Here is a 15,691-nt window from a genome sequence, read left to right as displayed (position 1 = left end):
ATCTGCACACACACACACGCACACACGTACATACATACCTGGACAATCACATTTCTTACATGCCTATGTTATATCACTTTTCTTTGTGCAATCACATTGAGGAATAATCTATTGGTATCGTTGAAGTTCAACACAAAAGAGTAAAAAGGGTGTATGACCTGTAGAGTGCTACATTCTACCGGGGGCAGCTAAAATGTCTCCTCCTATACTAAAACGGCTAGGGATTAAAAGGAAAACTTCCAAGTAAAACAAAATGAAACAAAACTGAAATCCAACATACATTATTAGAGGTCTCATTTAGGAACAGAATTTCTCAGGGATTTATCCAGTGTGTTTGAGGAAAGGGAAAAAAACAACCCCATTGCTTCTGATCTCGGCCAGCGCAGCGTGGCCTGTTTTGCCCACATATGTTTAAGCAAATCAGTGTTAGGTCAGAATTTAAGGGCACTGAGACAACATTTTCTCCTCCTCCCTCAGCCTCCTTTAGCCATTTTCTATTTCCAGAAGAACCCCAAAGCCTCATGCGTGCTTTGGGATACAGAGACCACAGCCAAAAATGGGGCAAAACCCTTTGAAGTGCTGGATAAATCCCTAATCCATACACCTACTGGATTAAATGCTTGACGGATTTTATTTTAGGTGTTCTGGACAACAAATTTCTAAATGTAGCTCACTATTGGATGAAAATAACCTTTAAAAGTCTATTGGTGAAGTTCTTCAAAACACAGGACCCGCTGGAGGGTCCTTCTGCTTCTCTCTCTCTCTAGTTTGGTGCAGAATGGTTGTGTTTTTTTTTGTTTTGTTTTTTTTTTTTTGTGGTTTTATATTTTTTCTGTTCTTTTTTTTCCATTTTCTTTTTTTTTAATTTTTTTTTTTAAATAAAAAGTGTAGAATTGGTTCTCCCCTTTCTTTCCTCTTTCTCTTTTCTTCCTGAAAGTCTCCTTCGTTCAAGTTTCCCACGAGCCTCCCATTGCATTGTTATTTGTCATGTTCTTCAGTACAAAAGCAGCCGCCTCACTCCCCCGTGGCGGGCGCGTCTCTCGCTCCTTATTCCAGTGTTTAGATGTAAGGGTACTGGTTGACCTTGGTGGGGCTCAGTGGGTATCCAGTGTAGACTGTGGAGGCTGGAGAAGCACTGATATAGGTCTGATGGGCAAACTGAGCCTGGTACTGACTCGGGTGGATGGTGGGCGAGGGCAGAACCCGCGGGCCCATGCTGACGGGGACTTGGTGGACGATGCTGGCGGGGTAGGTGGTGTGCTGCACGGCGTGCCGTGCAGACCCTTGGGAGGCCACCAGGTGTGCGACGGTGCCCGTGGAGCCCAGGGCGGCCGGGGTGGTGTATGTGTAGAGGTGGGGTTGGGTGGGCAGGTGAGCAGCGGCAGCCGCGGCCAAGTGAGGATGAACTGTACCGTGGCTGGGACTATTGTGCGGGAAAGAGTACGGGGCCTGAGCTATCGTTGGAGTGATGTAGGCTTGCTGTCTCCGGTGACTCCCTGTGCGATCAGTCGTGATGTGCTGCTGGGCCTGGATAAAGACAGCAATAGTGATAACTGGTTACAAGACAAGAGACGGCTCTTTACATCCTCAGTGGTGCTTGGGGCCACCCCGTGAAACCGAGACGGCTTCGGGAAAGTCCCCGGCTCTTCTCCTGACATCCTCAGCATCACCACAATCTTCCCTTGGGAACAGGCGATAGCAAGAAGTCCCTCCCAAGCCTAGCAAGACACTGTAGCCTTACATGTTCACCACAGTGGCCCCTAAAAGGAGAGCAGAATTCCCCGCTGTGAGACACGACCTGCTGACACAGCTCCCATGGAGACCCAGCCTCGGATGCTTGGGTCCTAGGAACACTTCCACATCTCCAATCACTCAAATGACACACAGCTTTTGTTACTGACCTCTCTGATGATGTAATACAGTGCATGGATATCTCAGGGGAATTAAATCACCTAGCTACGCCTGGAACAGGCAATTTATTTTCGTTCAGTTTGGGTCTTTAAGGTTACCATTTCCAGGATAAGTAAAGCAGCTACTCTATTTTTTAGAGATAAAACCCTCTGCTCGATCAGATCCTGCAGGTGCCTGGCACCCTCATCTAATCAGACATAATTAGTTCAGCACAAGCATCTTCTTGCAGTGGGACAGATACAAAGTACTTATTCAGAGATTTCTTCAGGTTTTTTTTTTGTTTTTTTTTTTTTCCGCATTGCACAACAATGCCACATAATTCTACCAGTCATTTGTATTACAGTGTAGTGAGAATATTCAGTAACAAAAAAGTAGAAATTAGAGGGCAGGAAGAGCAGCACTCCATATTACTTCCTTCTAGTTTTCCAACTCTTTTTATCCTTTTAAGAGCTCCCTATACTGTCACTGTGGTTTAAAATATGGCAGCCACTCCTCTCCTCTGCTCCTGGAAACAGCTTCTCACCCACTGCCTCCATTTTTACTTGCTTTTATTTCAAGCTAGTTCAAATTTCAACTAAACTTTGAGGGGAGGGGACATTTTTCTCCTACAAATTATTTTGTTTTAAACCAGTTCTGCTCTGGAAGCAAACAGGCACTGTCCTTTGAGCTCTCCAGACATTCTCCTCTAGAAACACTGATAACTGCTGTAACTTCCCTACTCAGCACCTCAATTCAGGGAATGGAGAGGCTCCAGGTGCAGCCTGTGAAAAGGGCATTTAATGAACCTCCTGGGGAATCCCCTGGGCATTTTGATCACAGACCATGAAACATCTTGAGAACTGCCTGATGCCAAGCAATGGGATTTTGTTCAGATCTCAGCCCAGATTTATCATGGAATGAATCAAACTCGTTACGCAACAAGAGGTCCTGTTTATGCTTAGAGGCTCAGTTTTGCCTTGTCACATCTGCTGGAGATTTTCCTCAGGAAATACTCTCCCTGTACTTACCTACAGCTATAGAGACTTCAGACTTTCCTACACGGCCCTGTTTCACCACCTTGTGTCTGAGCTAACGCATCTTCCAATCTTACACTATTACCGCTCACATTCTTAGATCATCTGACTTCCAAACACACGTTAAGAACACTGCCAGCCCGTTCACAGCTGGGATCTGCACTGTCTCTACTGCCAGAGCTAGCATATCAAGCTCTTCAATGTAGCTGAAATGAATCCATCAAACTCAACACGAGGCCCAACTATCATTAGGTTAGAAAAGGACAGCCCATACTGGAGGAGCAGTGGGTTGCAGCTGGGTGATGCACCACCAAAATCTGTCTCAATTGACTTACCTGGCTTAGATTAAGAGGCTGCTGCTGCTGGAAATGTGCTCCTGGTCGCTGCTGCCTATAGGCAACGGCTCCAGACGAGCTCCCTGAAGAGTGACCGCTGGTGGAGGTCACGGTGCTGGAGGACTTGGACTTGTAGGAGGATGAGTGGTGACTGGTGGTGACTGTGCCAGGAAAGGAAACACATTTGTAGCTTATATCACATTCTTTAATTGCTCACCCTACCTTTTTCTCACTGAGTCTCCTCCAGAGTGGTTTTGAGGAGGAGACATAAAACAGAAGCAGGATAAGAAAATGGTTTCTCTTAAGAGATACCTCAGCAGTGCTTCTTATACTCAAACCATACTGTTATCCTAGAGGCAGACAAGCAGATCTGGACCCCAAACTGGCCCTGGAGAAGGCTTTAAAGATCCTTCAGAAGTGTGAGAAACTGTTCTGCCAGCAGAACTGTATGATGCAGGTACAAATCCCAAAGAGAGGAAGGAAAGTACACTGTGCACAGCATAAAAAAGCCCTGGCTTGACTGACCTCTTGGTGAGTAGGAAGGGAGGGAGAGCGAGCTAGTGTGGAGCTCACTCTCTGAGCCTTCGTGTTCACCAGCAGTGCATCTAAAGAAAAGACTGTCAAGTAGCACAAAGCCAATTGCTTTGGGCCAAACTTCCACATAAGCCCCTTTTCAACACTCTATACTATCTAATACTACAGAGGCTCTGGATGAGCAAAACTCATCAGTCCATAGTGAAGATGCTGGGGAATTGTTCTTCCCAGAAACGTCAATAAGTTCAGATGAAAATGCACATGTGTTTTCAATCTCTTTTATGTAGTAAACCTATGGAAAGGCAGGGAAGCAAAGGTTCACACTTGCATTTGGGAGCCTTTCCTGTCAAATGTTGAGCTAAAGACTGCACTCTGCTCTTGAGTTTGCACAGAAGTAACTAGGAGTAACACTTGCCCCTGTGACTCCTGTATGTACCAAGACACATAAGCAATGCAATACAGCTCCCAAGAACAGATGTATCACTTGAGAGCAAGGCAGGAGCACGGTTTCTTTGGAAAACAAAATAAACAAACAAAGAAAATGAAACCGAACAATGAGATTCTTCCAAGATAAATCATTTATTTCTTACTAATTCTCTTGACGGAAGAGGTGCAATTTACCTGGTGCCAGGCTATCACACTCTACCAACACCTCACTGGCTTGGGTTTTCAGTGGTGGCACGATGATCGTTCGGGGGTTCCCACTGCAGTGAGTCTCTGGAACCCCTTTGGTGTCGTACGTGTTCCCGTTATTCTGTCCTGCACGATGTTGCACGGCGTAAGGGCTGTTGTTGCTGGAGGAATCGGAGTAGGGGGAATCATGCACAGTGACGCAGCTGATGACGTTCTTCCTTTGCTTGGACAAGGTGCTGAAACACAAGCATACAAATGGAAACAGTGAATGGGGAACTATCAACTTGGAAGCCACCGGAAGACTCTGCCCACGACAGGCAAGCTCTGCGAAGGCAAAGCACACCCTGCAGTCCTTCACCAGTTGGAGGCTGCTTATGCCGAATCCCAGGCTTCAAAACTCACTCATTACTATTCTAGGGAAGCCTTTGTGGAGGTCAAGGAGTGAGTAAGACATCGTGGATAGATCTTATAATCACTCTGCTTAGAATAGCACTGAATCAGACTGCCAGATTTATTTTTGGGCTGCTTTTTATATACGTGTGCAGTACAGACCCAGCAGTTATACTATGCTTTGTTGCAAGTCTCACCACCCACACAAAAATGTGGTGGTTTCTCCCAGCCTTCCAGCAATGATTTAATAATAGATGCTAAGGATTTTCATTATTAAATCCCATGAATCTACAAAATACACTCTTTTCTATTTACTAATATATTGCAGTGGGCATATATTTTCAAGAAAAATTTGAAACTGAGGAATGAATGAAGAAAAAATGAGTGAAGTGTGTGTCGCCGTACAGAAGCTCTACATTTTCTTTTTCCAAATAAGCACTGGGTCTCCTGGCTCTCACATGGATTATCAAGGTCCTGCTGTAGCTAATCTATCTATGACATCAAAAAAGTGATTAAAAAGGAACATCAACACTTCCAAGATTAGTGCTAGAAGTTCATTATACGAGACTGCACGAGTACAACTGGGATTTGCTCTGCTATTGTGTCTAATTACTCCTGATGGTTTCTTCTTCCTGTTATGAGCTTGTTTAGGGAGAGAAAGGGAGAGTAAAAAAGAGGAGGGAGGAAGGGGGATAGTGAAGATTTGCTTAAATGGCTCACATCCTTGACAGTGCACAGACCTTGACTACAGAAAATAGCTGCTATGTTTCACTGATTGCATTATGTTGTTATGGCAACTGAAGTTTTTAAAATGATGAAAAGAAATGGATAGCACATAAAAAGCTAAGTAATTAGGCTTAATGGTGGAAACAGCCCCAACAGAAACAGAAATGCCATGGAGAAAAAGGAATCCAACTCTTAACTTTTTGAGTGCACACTCTACAAAGAGAGAAGTCCTTTTCCCTCTGTTCTCTCACTCTGGCCAGTCCAGTCCAGGTCAGAGCTGATTAATCTGGTCTTAGTTTGTGATGGGACCAATTGTTCTCTAGTCTCAGCATCGCATCTTACCCAGGGAAAGGCAGAGCATACACTGAATGCAGTTTCCTTTCAAGGACATTTTTTTGCCTGAATTGTTTTTCAGGCAGGATCAATGGTGGTGGGCCCCTCCAACTGTCCCAAAGCCTCTCCAGCTGCTTTCACAAACCACAGCTCACCAGGACTTATAACCATCAGCTATCTTTTCCATTAAAGAATGCCTTGGAGTGCCGCATTCACAAACAAGTTACCATCATACAAAGGTCTCCTGAGCTATCAGCACGGTCCTGCCATGACTCGAAGTGGTCACAAAACCATGATGTTCTAGGCACTGTGAAAAGTACCTCATGAGAGGCCTCAGCTATCCTATGGCACTGACAAAACAGAGCGAGCAGAGAAAGAGGGGAAGCTGTTACACAAGAATCTGAAAGCTGAAAGCAATGCTTGCAGGACCTTTCAGATGACAGCGAATCCTGGTACCCCGGCATTCCTTAAGGAGCAGAGGAGCACTGGATTAGGAGTGAAAAGAACAACAAGCCATCTTAGATGGATAACTACTTTATGTAAAGAAAGATGTAGGAGTTTGGATACGGTGCTACAAAAGAAGAATATTAAGCCAATAAAAATGACTAATATTGCATCAATATTCCTCTCTCCTTCAGTAGAAATGCCTGTAATCATGCATTTATGAGTATTCACATTGCTTGCCCTTTGCAGCTACCCTTGGCTGCCAGTTGGGAAGAGAAATATATTCTCTATCTCTGACAGTTATTACATTTTATAAAGAAAAATCAAGTCACTAAAGAGTTTTCTGACAACTGATAAGGTCTAGCTATTCTTTTACAGTCCCTTCCTTACAAAAGGGGCTGAGCTACTGAACTGGAAATACTTGCTCTCAGCTGATACTTGACATGGAAAAGGCTGAGCTGTAGATCTGGAAGGGCATTTTTCTGTGAAATGTGTGATATTTATTATTTGAAAATGAGCATATTTTTCACTAACTTGACTGAAGTTTTGCCAAAGCAGGAGCCTATGAGGAATCTTCTCCTTCAAAACATTATAGCTCTCTTTGGTTAAAAGACGAAAATCTTTGGTTAAACAAGTGACCCCAAACCCAAACCTTTCAAGAGAAAGGGACCTTAGCAAGATATTAAGCTCATTTTATGGATGAAAACCTGAGAAGGACCTGAACTATGGTCCTGCCAGAACTTATGCAAGTGCTTAGCACAACTAATATGTGTCGTTCCACTGAAATCAGCTGGACTATTCCCGGTAATGGAGCTAAAGCAGATGGGTAAATATTTGCAGGATTAGGGCCAAAGTGATTAGCCTTTTGATTCAGCAGGCTGCATCATTTCAAGTGCAAGAGGAGTTCCACTGAAAGCAGTGGGATTTTTTTTTTCTTTAGGAAAGGAAGCAACTGCAGTTAATGTTAGAGAATGCAGAGAAGTCAGTCGGGACTATTCACACGCTTGGAGTTAGGCACCTGCTGTACCACAGCCTGCCTGAGAGATTAAGGGTGGGAATTTCAAAAGCATCAAAGGCCCAACTCATGCTGAAAATCAGTTGATTCACAGGCTTAAAGATACACATTAGGCTGAAACAGGGCTTTTGAAAATTCAGACCAGAAGAGCTAGCATTCCCCCTTCTCAAATCCTTGCTAACCGACAACTGCGCTCCTTTCAGCTCCCTCTGAAGACTCAGCTCCTCTCCCCACCTTGTAGAAATGCAGAAGTTATCTGTGTGGGGTCCAGGCTGATGTACTGCCTTCCCTGCTCACAAACTATCAGGGCTGAGAGCTTATACCTGTTGACACAGCACTTGCCTACTCAGCAAGCTTACTGTATTCCTATAACTCAGCTACAGCTTTTGGGGATGTTTGTGCTTACACAGAAAAATACTATTAAAGCCTTGCCCCCTTCCTATTAAGCTCACTCCAGCCCTAGTAATTGCTTTCCCTCCTGCAAGCACAGTAGCAGCAGCATACATGATTTAGTAGCGCTGAGAGTCAGCGTGTGTTCCTGGTCAGCTTGTGTGCCTGCCTGCCTTGTGTGGGTAGGTGTATTTTAATTTTCCAGATGAGGGAGAGGGGGAAAGATTACCAAAGTGGCATCAAATCCATCTACACAGACTGAAAAGCAAGAAGTTGTGAAGGCTTTTTAACCCTTAGTGGCAGGAATTGTGTCCTCCCTTCCAGCAGCTGGAAAAAGCATTGCTGTGTAAGCTTATTAGTTCACAAGTAACAGACTGTTCCCACTCAGTCCTGAAGGGCTTAAGCTCAAACTTGGACACAAAGCAACCCACGTTCACTGAATGTGCACAGACCCTCAACACAAAGCAGAAGCAACCCTCAGAGACAGGCTCTCTAGCATGTATCATGGATCCTTATTCCCCACAGTAAGGTAGGACTTCAAAGAAAAACCTGCAGGAGGAAAGAGAAGATAATATGCGCACAGGTACAACAGGGCCAGAAATGACGTTGGGCATCCAAGATGCTGTTAATGGAAAGGTGCCAAAGGCAGATTCTGAGAATGAAACGTGGGAGGAAATCAAGGAAAAGAAGATGCTGAATTAGGTGCTAAAGCTACATGGACACCATCTAAGTAATGAGGGACATGGACAACAGCAGCTGTTGCAAGTTAAGAGGAGATGATTTCTATTTGTTGAAGGTCAAGCTCAAAAGCATGGTGTGTGACAGCATAACATAAACAGGATCTTCTTCACTGAAAATCTGAAGTTCCACCTTCAGTGTGTGTTCACACATACAGTTGCAAGCCCTTCAGGGTGGGTGAAGCTATGGCAGTGGAGTCTTTTGGCTCTCAAAGTCACTAAGATGGCCTTCTTTTTTGAGGAAAGAAGGTGGTGCTCCCACATCTGTGCCACCGAATTGGTGTGCAAGTACACCACAGTACGTTAGCTTTTCATCAGACAAATTTTGTTCCAGTTCTCTGAAAACTTTAGAATATGAAACTTCGAGTTTGTTGCTCCAGAATAATCCATCAATTCTAAGAAAGTATAGAGTCAGCCAACAAAAACTCACACCACCACTACAATCTCTCTCTTCACATTGAGATCTTATGCCATGCATAGCTCAGTGTTGAGAACATACCTCTCTCTGCAAAGTTCAACCTCTTTCCTGACCTGTTAATCTGCACTCACTTTCTTTGTGATGGTATGAAGTACTTATCAAGTACTACATTGAGGCCATTTTATTAGGGTAAATAGCTACATGCTGTAGCTATTTAAGTCAAATACACCGAATTGCTTAGCAGGTTGTAAAGGTCCTGCTGCTGATGGTTTGTTGAGAGTGCTACTGTCTATCTCTGTTATTTTAGGTATTAGCTGCATGTTGGTGTGTCTTCTGGAGATGGAAGACAGCAATCTTTTCACCATATGATTGTGGTTAGTCAATGTATTGCTATGCAGAGTCAGTCCATTATCATGCACAGCATAACACAGCCACAATAGGCTAGATGTCAACAGTGAACTTCAAGTGGTATTTTGACCCTCACATACACATCAACAAGTTGGCAAAAACACCTGGTTTGTGCCTGCCAGAAATTTCTGTGTGTAAGGAGAATGAATGCCCTCTGAAGTACGTTCCACCATCATTGCGATAATGGAAACAAGGCAAATAACAACTCACATCAGCTCCTGCTCAGTTATAAGACCCACACAGAAACTTTGTTGTATAGTTTATCACCTTAAGGAAAAAACAAAACAATCCTGCAAGAATTCTGTGGCAGCGAAGATGGCCATTGAGGCTAACTGGTAGCTGATTAATTAGCTTCGGTCAGCTTTCTTGAGAAGGCTCCAGGGAGACCTCATTGTGACCTTCCAGAACTAGAAAGAAGTGTATACAAGAGGGGGAACAACTGTTTACGTGGGTTGCTAGTGACAGGACAAGGGGGAATGGTTTTAAACTGAGACAGGGGAGGTTTAGGTTAGATATTAGGAGAAGTTTTTCACTCAGAGGGTGGTGATGTGCTGGCACAGGGTTGCCCAAAGAGGCTGTAGATGCCCCATCCCTGGAGGCATTCAGGGCCAGGCTGGATGTGGCTCTGGGCAGCCTGGTCTGGTGGTTGGTGACCCTGCACATAGCAGGGGGGTTGAAACTAGATGAGCATTGTGGTCCTTTTCAACCCAAGTCTTCTGTGATTCTATGATTCTGTGATTCTTGCCCGGGAAGACACTGATTACTGCGATGGAAAGCCAAGCTGAAGAGATGTTATTTAAAGTCTCAGTGGCAGAGCAAACAGCAGAGAAGTGAGAGGCTCTCTTGTCTCTTTTGGGTATAACCTAGGTAAAAATAGCTTTATTCAGTCAAAATATTCCCTTTTCATTTTGACTATTTCAATTTTTTTTCCTATTTGCTTTCGGTTTGAAAAAAGAAGAAAATCTATATCCAGGGAAACCAGCAAACAAAAGTCTTATTCTCAATTAGTTAATTCTCTGACACTTTGTTCCCCTTTAAAAAATAGTCAAAACTTTTTGCAATTGTGAAGCTCCCTAGATTTCACTGCATTGGGAATATTACAAAAGGAAAAGAAACCACCAAAACAACAGGACAATGAAACCTATCAGTATATCCTGCAAAATGCCCTGGCTTTGACAAACTGATTTTTTAAACTAGGAACTTGACCCTGAAAATCCTTCACCATATCAATGAGGATGGGTCCTGTGGAATTGTTCCCGAGGTCTCTCCTCTGTAATTTCTATCTGGGCACAGGGATGGGGCCCAGTAGATGGCCCTCTTTGACAAGGCTCCACTGAGCAGGTCCCCCAGAGCCCATCTTGCACCACCTCCTCTGCGCCTTCAAACAACAGAACCGCAACATTTTCAGATGACTATTGATTTTAAGAAGATTACAACAAACTATACTCATCACCAGTGCCAAATACAGGTGAGCAAAGAACGAGTAAAATGCCGGCCTGCCTGCTCTGCCTCCTGGTATTGCCTAAACACTCTGTGTGAACATCTGCGTTTTTCATTAGGTAAAGGAAAATTCTGCCCATATCACACTGAATTCTTCACATTTTTCTTTTGACAATAAAAGAAGTTGCTTCTCCTGTACTAGAAAAGCTCTCTGGTGTTACTCTGGTAACACAGAAAGGTTTTTCTGTCACACTAAATCCAAACCGCTACAGTAGGATCATGTTTTATCAGCTTTACCCATCTTTTTTAAACTGAGACTTACAAACTCTCACATCACTGAATGATCTCCTACTTCTCACAGCCACAAGCAGCTTTAATCTCTCTTCACTGAGCAATCAGTAAAGCAAACATTTTAGACTTGTGGGTCAAAGAGAAATTTGTAACCCCACAGGAAATAAGAGAAGGAACTGCTGCAGCAAATTCAGGAGTGGATCCAACTTCAATGAAGTTACTGCAAAGATACCACTGCTATCAACAAGATGGGATCAGGCTGTTAACTCTGACTGATCAACCGCCATATTATTTCCCTACCCTAATCCAAGAAAGATAATATTGTTAGGCTGTCACTCAGACAATGTTTCAAGTTCTTCCTTGCTTTTCACCCCCATACCACAGCTATTGCCCAGCAGCATTACATTTGCATAAATATGAGTGAGACAACACATTCTTTGCACAGTTTCGTTTTGAACTCAGTTGCAGATCCTGAACACTTGGGTGCCTATTACCGTAAAGCACGTACCTCACTGTTACTCCCATTTTCTTGTAAACAACAACCATGTAAGAAAACTTAGAGGTGCTTTCCTAAATGATATGCTTTCAATGGAAAAAAGCAAACAAACAAACTCATCTCTGGCAGGGGCAAAGTTTGTTGGCATTAAGTGCTGACACAGCTTCCTTGATTGAAAGCGAGTGACTTTTACTGTGGCTGAGAATCTAGTCTTGGATCTACCCAGGTCAAAAGGCTCTGAGCAAGCTGATTTCACTCTCTCTGAGACTTTTATCCAAAATTCTAATTCTGGACATGCTGTTTTTTGTATCTCTGGCCCAGTATTCCACTTGCTCTGCTTATATCTGCACAGACAACCTTACCAACCCTGGAATTACCCATGTCCATGCAAAATGTCTCTACACTGCTCAGGAATTAAATCTAACTCTCTAGCTTTGGCCTCCCAAGAATGCTGTAGTCCTGGCACTCTGTATAGGTATGCCATATGGATACAAAAAGTAGCCAGGGATCTCATTCTAGGCAGGAACGTGTCCTGAATATGGTTTAGTCATACGAAAGCCAGTTTGTTTATATAAGTCTGGCTCCCAGGAGCACTTTCCTAGCCCCCCACCAGATCTTGGCCAAACATTTAAATACCCTACACTCCCAAAGTGATTTCCAGACACTCTCCAGAACTTTGTTTTGCCTCTCTCCCTGGAGAGGTGCTGAGTGAAGCAACTGATCAGATAGCAGCCAAGTTGAGGTGGAAGAGACAGCTCTTCCTTCCACCTCACTCCAGGTTCAAGATGATACCCAGGTGGTAAATATAAATACTTGTCCATGATCTCTCAAAGCCTGGTATCACAGCACCATGGTATCACAAACAGCTTCCCTAATTCTTGAGACAGATATCCGCCTTCTGTATGTGCCCACCTTCACAACCTTAGTTTTCAGCACTCTTATCTTGTTCTTCTTTTCTGTTAAGAGTCCTGGAAAAGGGGACTCCTTATTTAAGGGACTCCCTTATTTCTAGTCCTGATTTCCACTCTGAACTTTATCTAACCCTTTCCAAAAATATACTAATATACTTTCTTCTACCAAACCATGGAGTTTTTTTTAAGGTGAAATACGTGATGGCTGTCCTGTGATCAATTCCCCATGATAATCATTTCACTAACAGTGAGCTTAAATTTGAGATGCACTGAGCAATCTCTAGTGGAGTTCACTGGTAAGGGAAAGGGGATAGGAAAGCAGAAGTGGCTGATGACAGGCAGGCTGAAACTGTGGCTCTAGACACCTGAACTGAACAGCTCCTCTTTACAGATTTTTAGCTCCTTGAGGCCAAACGCATCTCATCTGCTCTGTGCACATCTGCAGTGTTCCACTTATCACTGCAGCGCAGAGATGTAGAGATGCAGAGATATAGATATCTATCTCCAGTGATTAAAGTAAAATCTGCCATGGAGCACGTCCTAAATAAGAAATAGTAATAACTCTCTCCTGGCAGTACTGGAGGGACAAGGTTAAAAAACTCCCAGCTCAGTTACCCGCATAAAGATGGTATGATTATTCAGCTGTTTGCACACTTACTTCTCTACAACTTATAAAACAGAATGATATCCTCTGACTGGCATCAGATGGGGAATCTAGAGTGCCTGCATGTGATCAAAGGCGCTGAAAAGACACTCCTAGAAAATGCAGTTCTCTCTCATCCACAGTAGATGATCAGCAGTGGCAGCTGCCCTGTGCTGCACTGTTTATTTGGGTGAAATAATTCTCCGAGGAGCAAACTCTGTCACCACAGTCTTTATAGCCTCATCTATGCCTCTCTGCAGCCAGTCAAGAAAACATCAATTTCTGCCACTCCTATGACAATGTATCTGGGATGTTCTGGAAACACAATCAGAGCTGAGCAACCCTCGTACAAATGTACTTACTCTTTACTGAGCACTTAAAACACAAACCTTAACTGTTTTCATGTCCTTTTGATGGAAAATACAAGGTATGGAAGGCATCATTTAATGCTTTGCTTGGATTACTTAGAAAGAGAAAAGGCCGTTTCAAGCTACTTTTCTTCCAAACCTTTCTTACTGTCTTTGTTTTACATAGCTATGTGATTTAAAGGGCTCATTATCGTAGATCTTCCAAAAGCTCCTTTGAACAGTCCTTCAAAATAGAGTAAACTATTATTTCCTCTTAGAGATGAGAAACTATGGCACAGAGAGACTATGACACTTCTCCAAAATCCACAGCAAACGTACAGAGTGATGGGGAACATGAGCTAGGACCGCTAAGTCCTCTGCTGGAACCTCAGCTCCTCCATCACCTTTCCTCCCAAACTAAAGATGACCCGGGCGCCAAGACCCAGCCATAACTGCTGGGACCCTACAGCACTCCTCTGCCTCTTTTTCTCACCCGCAGAGAGAAGAGCAGAGCTGCTGCTCACCTGGTGGGTGCATGCTTCTGCTCCTCCTCCTCATCGGTGTCGCTGCTGATAGTGATGACACTCACTGCGGGGCTGGGGGTGTCGGGAATGATTATGGGTTGCCGCTGCCGCTCCCGTGTGGTGCTGGTGGCCATGTCACCCCAGCCGCAGGTGACGGCAGTGCTGCAGGCAGGGCTGTTGTGCACCATGGCACAGCGAGGAGGCGTGTTTTCCTTCACTCGTTTCGACCGCTGAGGCGAGCTGACGGACTGAGAGGACGAAACTTCGTAGGTGGATGCATTTCTGGAAATGGGAAAGGCTGTTACTTGGTTAAATCTCAGCTTGCTCAGTTGCCATGGCTTTTGACTCCCAGCCTCTCAATCCCCCACGCTGACTTATGGAGTCTGGGAAAACTGCAAAATCGGCACGGTCACCTTTCCAAAGGTCAGAGTGCCTCACATGACTTATAATTGGCTGAAAAGTACTGCCTTTTAGTAAAAAAAAAAAAAACAACTCAATTTCATTTTCCACATACATTTCCAGATGAGAAATGCTGCCTCCCAGGAGTCCCTGGCTATAGTTTAGACTGGGAAGTAGAGGCCAGTCACACAGCCCAGACATACAAAACACAGGCAGGCATTGCATGGCCATCACACAAGGAGAAAGAACCCAAAGGATAATCCCTTTCTCCCGTACCTGGTGAACTGCATGTATACATCACGACCGGTTTGGTTTGTTGTTGTTTTTTTTTTTTTTTCTGTCCAGAAAAAAGCTAAAGGTAAAATTAGAATTTATGGTGGAAAACAGCAATCACTTATCAGGAAAACTGCTTTACTTAGTTGAAAATTTAATTTGCCAATTAAGAACGTTTTCAATTAACATTTCCTGCCCCATGCTTCATCCTCTAGAAGTCCTGTATATCGGAGTACCTAGACAGGAAGGCATATACTCAGTTTCATGTCATTCCCACGTGAGGATGCAAATACAGCACCCATCAGTCAGAAAGAAAAGAACGATCTTTTTGTCATGTATTGAAAATAATGCCCAAGCCCTTGTTTTTTCCCCACCTTCCTACTTCATCTTCCTTGTCTGAAAGTTGTAAACAGACCGCTGGGTTGGAGATCTCAGCGCAGAAAACAGTGTGGCACAGGTTTGCAGATGTATTTACTGACTAAAGCCAATCTTGTTAATTTTGTTTATTTTTTAAAAAAATTGCATTTATTCTGCTTATTGCAGAGCATTTGCAGATGCAAAAAACACAAAGTTCTCGCTTTGTTCTACAGTGAGATGTGGGTTGCATTTTCAGTGTGGCCTAAAAGCTAACAAAAGGAATAGGTGGCATCTGTCAAAAGGAAGTCATTATGGACATATCACACTATACCAACTTACACAGGGTCTTTTGCATAACAAATGACTGCACAGTAGCATTTGCAGTGCTTTCTGAATATCAATGAGCAGCATGGAGTACCCTTCTTTCCAAAGGAGCACGTTCCTCATTTGGCTACAAAAGCATCACAATCAATGACAATGTACAGCCCTAGAAAGCAGTGGCTCTGGAAGTGTCCAATTCCTCCCCAGTACAGGCACCCTGCTCCTGCAGAGGGGTGAGAGAGGGGAGGCCCTGCACAGGCATGTTTATTGCAACAGGCACTCTCTTTTACTGGCTTGCTGGGGACAGAGCTGCCTCTGCTCTACATTGCGAATGGACTAAGACAGCTGGAGCTCACCCAAAGTAAATGCAACATTAGAGAGCAGATAAATGGGAAGGATTTA

General features: G+C 43.9%; 1 protein-coding gene across 4 annotated transcripts in view; it reads right to left on the bottom strand.

Annotated features, from left to right (window-relative positions):
• Positions 1–880: 880 nt before the first annotated feature.
• The window catches only part of HIPK2 (homeodomain interacting protein kinase 2), a 121,049-nt gene continuing 106,238 nt past the window's right edge, over positions 881–15,691 (bottom strand). For 2 of the 4 annotated variants that reach the window (XM_042889632.1, XM_042889634.1), the window contains exons 12-15: positions 13,940–14,221; positions 4,415–4,662; positions 3,260–3,420; positions 881–1,527 (exon numbers count right to left, since the gene is read on the bottom strand). In XM_042889632.1, the coding sequence (XP_042745566.1) occupies positions 1,060–1,527; positions 3,260–3,420; positions 4,415–4,662; positions 13,940–14,221 (1,159 nt within the window). In that variant the 3' untranslated portion in view covers positions 881–1,059. The remainder of the gene's footprint in view (positions 1,528–3,259; positions 3,421–4,414; positions 4,663–13,939; positions 14,222–15,691) is intronic. The other 2 variants (XM_042889633.1, XM_042889635.1) reach the window with 1 other exon arrangement.

This window comes from Lagopus leucura, unplaced genomic scaffold (genome assembly GCF_019238085.1).
Source record: "Lagopus leucura isolate 7727_CA_CO unplaced genomic scaffold, USGS_WTPT01 Super-Scaffold_100159, whole genome shotgun sequence".
NCBI classification, from domain to species: Eukaryota; Metazoa; Chordata; class Aves; order Galliformes; family Phasianidae; genus Lagopus; species Lagopus leucura.
This window is presented reverse-complemented; position numbering and strand designations above follow the sequence as displayed.